A 7,453-nucleotide genomic window follows, 5' to 3' on the forward strand; every position below is an offset into this window, starting at 1 on the left:
CTATACATATATGAGATGGTTTTAGACGTATTTCATCGAATATGAGACAGTTAGATATTTAACAGTAAACCCTTGAAAATCAAGTTTTTGTCGATTTTTGACGTGGAATTTCTGGAAGAATGTTGCTTTGTTTACAACTAATCATATGCACATGGTTTTAATTGAAATACAATCTTAATTTTGACATTGGCATACAGCTGTGATTAGAAAACGTTAGCCTATTTGAACTCAAGGTTAACCATAGCCTTATCGATTCACACAACTTAAAAACCATACGAAATGTATACTATATTATATAACTGAACACCAGTTCTGCTAATTATAACAATGGGTTTTGTACATTTCATCCATTACCGTACAAATAATTAAAATAATAATACATTAATTGGTTAGAAGTAAATTTAATTCAAATTACAGATTCAATACAAAGTATTCAATATAAAAGTTAAACATTTTAGATAACAAAATTACGATCAGCTGATTGTTATTCTTTAATATCTGTGCGCTACTAACCAGCAAACAAACTTGACCAGTTTATTATTGTTCATTACTCTTTACACCAAAATAAAAGTTATAATAGTTAATAATGTCCTAAATTATTTCACGTTTATAAATAAAAGAAAATCTACTCTTCTTTTAATTTATTTTTTTTTGAGGTAATGTTTTTAAAAAAGTTCATATTCCCATATGAATTTGCATCAATCAGATGTTTCATACTGTACAGTAGAGATATTCGTTGACATAGTGTCAAACACAAATTAAATTTGTTTACAACTAAACATATGGACAATATTTTTGTTGCTTTAGTTGAGAGGTTACAAGTTAATCTTTAATACATTATTTGTTGAAATATTTTCTATTGTTTCTAAATAAATATGTCCTGAAGAGTATGCCTCGCAAGAGAAAAAGCAATTTGGGTAGAAAAACAAATAATGCCAAGAGACAAAAATTGTGTGTATCCACGGAATCAGTTGATTATGATGATTCGGACTCTGATGATGGTGTACATAGCAATAATGAGTCGACAATTTTAAGTTCCGTTGTGGTTGAAGATTATGCACGACCTTCAACCAGTCGAGAGCGTGTCGCCCTATTTAGGTCTCAGCAGAATGAAAAAGAACGTGAAAGCAGGCGAGACACTGAACGTTTAAGATTTAGCCAAAGAATACAAAATGAGACGGAAGAGGAGCGAGAAGCTCGACGGAACAGGGACCGAATACGGCACGTCCAGAGAAAAGAAAATGAGACAGAAGAGGAGCGAGATGCACGTCGGTGCAGCAACCGAATACAGCAAGTTCAGAAGAGGGGAAACGAGACAGAGGTTGAGCGAGAAGCACGTCGGAACAGTGACCGAATACTACACGTTCGGGGGAGGGAAAACGAAACAGAGGAGGAGCAAGAAGCACGTCGGGAGAGTGACCGAATACTACATGTTCAGAGGAGGGAAAACGAGACAGATGAGAAGCGAGAAGCACGTCGGAACAGTGACCGAATAATACACGTAAGGAAGAGGGAAAATGAAACAGAGGAGGAGCAAGAAGCACGTCGGGAGAGTGACCGAAAACTACATGTTCAGAGGAGGGAAAACGAGACAGATGAGGAGCGAGAAGCACGTCGGAACAGTGACCGAATACGACACGTACGGAAGAGGGAAAACGAAACAGAGGAGGAGCAAGAAGCACGTCGGAACAATGACCGAATATTACACGTCCAGAGAAGGGAAAACGAAACAGAGGAGGAGCAAGAAGCACGTCGGGAGAGTGACCGAATACTACATGTTCAAAGGAGGGAAAACGAGACAGTGGAGGAGGGAGGAGCACGTCGAAACAGTGACCGAATCCTACACGTTCGCAGGAGGGAAAATGAAACAAGAGAAGAGAGAGAAAGTAGGCAAGAACGAGATAGAGTTCGGCAAAACCAACGTAGGAATAATGAAACTCCTGAAGAGCGGGAAGCTAGACATATAATCGACAATGATAGGTACCGTCGCACTGTTGAAGAGCAAACTCTACTTTTGCATGACGAGGCGACCCGAGTGGAGGAACTTCGAGCAAGCCAGGACATTGCTGACAGAAATGCCCGTGTTGCCGCTGATTCTGAAAGACATAGGGTGAACAGAGTCGTTGAGAGCGACGCAGAAAGACAAACTAGGATCGCGCGGGAAAGAACTCGGCATGTCGAAAGAAATTTAACAGAATGGCGAGACACACACAACAGTGGATTCCAATATGATCCTTTTACACGTTACAGTGAAGCTGCCAATATTGGAGATTTTGATAAAGTTTGTAGGTTTTGTCACGCTTTGAGTTGGTCAAAGGAACCACGTGGAATATGTTGTGCTTCTGGTAAAGTGTCCATACCGTCTATTTTGGAAGCACCTGAGCCGCTACGTACATGGATATCGGACGAATCACCTCAATCGCGAAATTTTCTTAGACATATCAGGGCCTACAATAGTGCGTTCCAAATGACTTCTTTTGGAGGTAATGAAATCCGTGAAGGACCATATATGCCTACATTTAAGGTTCAAGGACAAGTGTACCATTTGATCGGCTCTCTTTTGCCACCCCCTGGACTTCCGCCGTCTTACCTTCAGATTTACTTTGTTGGGGATGACCAAGTCCAGCTTCAAAGAAGGCAAAGTTTATTTCAAGACCTTGATCATGACATGTTGGCCGCTTTGCAAAACATGCTTCAGAATAATAACGCCTACTTGCTCAGCTTCAAAACTACTTTAGAAACATTTCCTGTAGATTCACCTGATTTCAAAATTGTTATTAGAGCCGACAGACGCCCTGCAGGGGACCACCCAGGTAGATACAATGAACCAACAGTCAATGAGGTTGCTATTTTGATGATTGGGGATCCAAGTGACCATCGAGACATCATTTTAAATTCAAGAGAACAGGGTTTGAAACGAATATATGAAACCCACCGATCTTATGATGCCCTACAATATCCCCTTATGTTTTGTAGAGGCGAAGATGGATATAGTTTCAATTTATATCATGTAAACCCGGTTACTAAACAACCAACCACAAAGAAAACTAGCTCACGAGAGTTTTACGCCTATCGCATTATGGTTAGAGAAGGTGAAGCAAATCACATTCATAAATTCAAACAGCTTTTGAACCAGTACTTGGTGGACATGTACGCTAAAGTTGAGAGTGAAAGGCTGCTGTATCTTCGTACGCACCAAAAGGAACTGAGAGCAGAGAATTACATACACCTTCAAGACGCTTTAAGACGAGACGACAACGTAGAAGAAATGGGGCAAAAGATAATTTTACCTGCCACCTTCACTGGAGGTCCTAGATATATGCATTCTCGCACACAGGACGCCTTTTGCTATGTTCGGAAGTTTGGTCGTCCAGAACTTTTCATAACAATGACAACAAATCCAAAATGGATAGAAATCACGAGTGTAATTGGAGAAAGGCAGTCTGCTCACGACCGGTATGATGTGGTATCACGAGTTTTTCATTTGAAGCTTAACTGTATGATTGCTGTTCTTATGAAAGGCCAGATTTATGGCTCAGTTCGCTGCTACATGTACTCTGTTGAATGGCAGAAACGTGGTCTTCCACACGCTCATATCCTGATTTGGCTTGAAGAATCCATTCCTCCAAATAGAATAGATCAAGTCATTTCTGCAGAGCTTCCAAATCCTGAAACTGATCCTGAACTTGCAGATATAGTCAAGACTCACATGCTGCACGGACCATGCGGAGCTTTTAATGTGCGACAGCGCAAGCTTCCCTGTATGAAGGATGGTCACTGTAGCAAAAGATACCCTAGACCATTTGTCAATGAAACGGCAACAGGAGACAATGGATACCCAACATACAGAAGGCGCTCCCCAGATGATGGAGGCCATCATGTCCTAATCAGAGTAGGTAACGATGAAATCCCTATGGACAACCGATGGGTAGTACCTTACTCGCCTGTATTGTCCCGAACATTTCTAACACATGTTAACGTTGAGTACTGTAGCAGTGTAAAATCTATAAAGTACATCTGCAAGTACATAAACAAGGGCAGTGACCAGGCCACATTTGCAGTAAGTAATGACACAGACGAAATTAAAATGTACCAAAGTGGTCGGTATATATGCACATCTGAGGCGGTATGGAGAATTTTATCATTTCCTATACATGAGAGGTTTCCCGCTGTGTTGCATTTAGAGGTCCACCTTCCAAATGAGCAAAGAGTATATTTCCAGCCAGGCAATGTTCGGGAAAGAATGGACCAAAGTACAACTCTTTTGGCCTTCTTCAATCTCTGCCAGACGGACGCCTTTTCAAGAACCCTCCTCTACAACGAGTTGCCCTATTATTACACATACTCTAAACAAAGAGGTTGGTCCAGGAGGCGGAGAGGACAACCAGTACCAGGACATCCTGACGTGAGACAAGATCCGTGCATCGGTAGGGTGTACACTGTCCATCCAAGCTGCAGTGAGCGTTACCATCTCCGACTCCTCCTACACACTGTTCGAGGTCCAACATCTTTTGAGGATCTCAAGACTGTTGATGGTGTGCTCCATCCAAATTTCCAATCCGCATGCCGTGCCCTTGGTTTACTAGAGGATGATGCGTGCTGGGAGGGCACTCTTGCAGAAGCTGCTGTTTCTGACAGTCCCACCAAGTTGAGGGATCTCTTCAGTGTCTTATTAGTATTTTGCAATGTGAGCAACCCTCTTGAGCTCTGGATCAGATTCAGAGATTCCCTCTCAGAGGACTTTTTGAGATCTGCACATCAAGTCGACATTAACACCACCTTTGAAAACAATCCTATCATATATGACCAGTGCCTAGCAAGCATTCAAGAGACAATCACTCGCATGGGAGGACTTGGGCTCGAAAGCTACAACTTACCAGTACCAGCCATAGATGTCAATCAGTTAAACCATGATTATATCAGAGAGACAAGTTACGACCATCCCGAACTCATTAGGTTTATTGAACAGTGTACGCCAACTCTCAACGAGGAGCAGCGCCAAGTGTATGAGCAAGTTTTGACGAGCATAAATGGACAAAGAAACAAGATGTTTTTTCTTGATGCTCCTGGAGGTACTGGAAAGACCTACCTCATAAAGCTGATTCTCGCAAAGGTTAGATCAAACAGTAAGATTGCTCTTGCTGTGGCCTCTTCTGGCATTGCAGCAACCCTTCTGCCAGGTGGAAGAACTGCCCATTCCATGTTCAAAATCCCAATAAATGTAGAGCATATGGACATCCCGATTTGTTCTATATCGAAGAGCGCTCCCATGGCACGAGTTCTACAAGCAGCCTCCTTAATAGTCTGGGACGAGTGTACGATGTCCAATAAACTGACAATCGAGGCCCTCGACAGAACACTCAAAGATATGAGGAACAGTAATAAGATCATGGGTGGAGTGACGGTATTGTTCTCTGGTGACTTCCGCCAAACTCTGCCAGTTGTAGTGAGAGGCACAAGGGCGGATGAAATTAACGCCTCTATGAAAAGATCTACCCTATGGACAATAATGAACAAACTGGCGTTAACAAAGAACATGCGGGCCAATATTGGAAATGAGGTGGAAGAATTCTCCAATGTTCTGTTAAAGTTGGGAGATGGAAAGCTGGGTAACGTTGATGGAACTATCGATATACCACCTTCTCTTGGTGTTATTGTTCAAACCCAAGATGAACTCATCGAGAAAGTCTATCCAGGAATTGAAGACCTCCCAAACAAGAGCAGTGCCTGGTTATGCAATAGGGCTATTCTCACTCCAAAAAATGAAGTTTCAACAAAGATAAATAAGAAAGTGATGTCCCTATTCCTAAGCGAGGACAAGACATATTTGTCGGTGAACACAGTTCTAAGAAATGATGACGCAGTGCACTACCCGGCAGAGTTTCTTGACTCGGTGACAGCACCTGGACTACCCGCCCACGAACTTAATCTTAAAATTGGTATTCCCGTTATGCTTCTAAGAAATTTAAACCCTCCTAAATTATGCAATGGGACTCGGCTTCGAATTCGAAGTCTCCAGCGAAATGTCATAGAAGCCGAAATTCTAACAGGCTGTGGTGCGGGAGAAGTGGTGTTTGTCCCCCGGATCCCCCTCATCCCAAGCAACTATCCCTTTGAGTTTAAGCGCCTGCAATTTCCCTTAAATCCATGTTTTTCCATGACGATCAACAAATCGCAAGGTCAGACACTGTCAACAGCAGGGATTGAACTAGGTGACGCGCAATGTTTTTCACACGGACAGCTGTACGTGGCGTGCAGCCGAGTGCGATCGCCAACCAACCTTTACATACATGCCCCAGGCGGTCGAACCACTAATATAGTATATGAAGAGGCATTAAGTTAGGCAACCTTTTAATTTTTTGTGTTTTTTGTTTTTCTTCACTATTTAATATTTATTTTCAATGTATGTCATTTGTTGTTTTTGAAATTTTGATATTGTAATTTCGCTGTGACAAATGTTAAGCGCTTCAACTCTGCTATCTTTGCCAACTTTGTTATTTAAAACTTTCGAATATTTTTTAAGATTTAAGTTTTTTAATGTATTTTTATGTACTAAATTATGTTAAAATAAATTAATCATTGTTATTACAAAAAGTTTGTAACCTTATTCTTGAATAAACCCGTACGAAGAACGGGTACTCACAGCTAGTCTTTACATAAAAGGTATTTTCATTTTCTAACTTAGTGTTGCAAAGTTATTTATCGTTGTTATTTAGTGTTGTCCTAATTAATGTTTGACCTATCAGACTTTGTAGCTTCTGGTCAAAAAGCTAAGAAGATAAAAAATGAAAATTCGAATGAAACCCATTCATTTTACCCCAAAGTTCAAAATCTAACAAATATTGTATTTGAAAAAGATGAAACAGAAATGTTATCAAAAGCACTAAAATACAACATTAACATGGACTTCCAACAGAAGGTTATAAAAGATGAAATGATAGATCTAGAAGTTGCAATAAGAAAACAAAAGACAGACATCCAAGAATCAATTAGACATAATTTTGTACACGAATTAGACAAAAATAGAATAGAAACTAAAAACAAAGGTATAATAAAGAAGTCTAGAAAAGACTTAAATACTGTAACATCAATATCAAAAAAACTCAAAGATAACAACGCAATAATAACCAAAGCTGATAAGGGAAATACAACTGTTATAATAAACATAGACGACTATAACAAAAAGGTAGAAAACTTTATTGAAGACAATAATTACAGAGAACTCTCTAAAGATCCCACACTAGAATACAGTAAAGAAATTAATAGTACAATATCTAAATGTAAAACTTTAAATAAAAGTGACATGATACAACTAAAAATGATAAATCCAATAATACCAAAATTTAGAGGACAACCTAAAACACATAAAACAAATGTACCAATACGTCCTGTTGTTAACTACCGAAATGCCCCAGCATACAATGTATGTAAGTACCTAAATAATAAACTAAAA

The 7,453-nt window shown here is 40.0% G+C and overlaps 1 protein-coding gene across 1 annotated transcript; it reads left to right on the forward strand.

Annotated features, from left to right (window-relative positions):
* The first annotated feature begins 889 nt into the window (after nt 1–889).
* On the forward strand, nt 890–6,343 carry LOC128984446 (uncharacterized). Its single transcript, XM_054403766.1, has one exon. It carries the CDS (start codon nt 890–892, stop codon nt 6,341–6,343), a length of 5,454 nt encoding a protein of 1,817 aa, XP_054259741.1.
* The last annotated feature ends 1,110 nt before the right edge of the window (nt 6,344–7,453 follow it).

This window comes from Macrosteles quadrilineatus, unplaced genomic scaffold (genome assembly GCF_028750875.1).
Source record: "Macrosteles quadrilineatus isolate MER2022 unplaced genomic scaffold, UCM_ALF_1.0 Scaffold_2__2_contigs__length_208266976, whole genome shotgun sequence".
NCBI lineage: Eukaryota > Metazoa > Arthropoda > Insecta > Hemiptera > Cicadellidae > Macrosteles > Macrosteles quadrilineatus.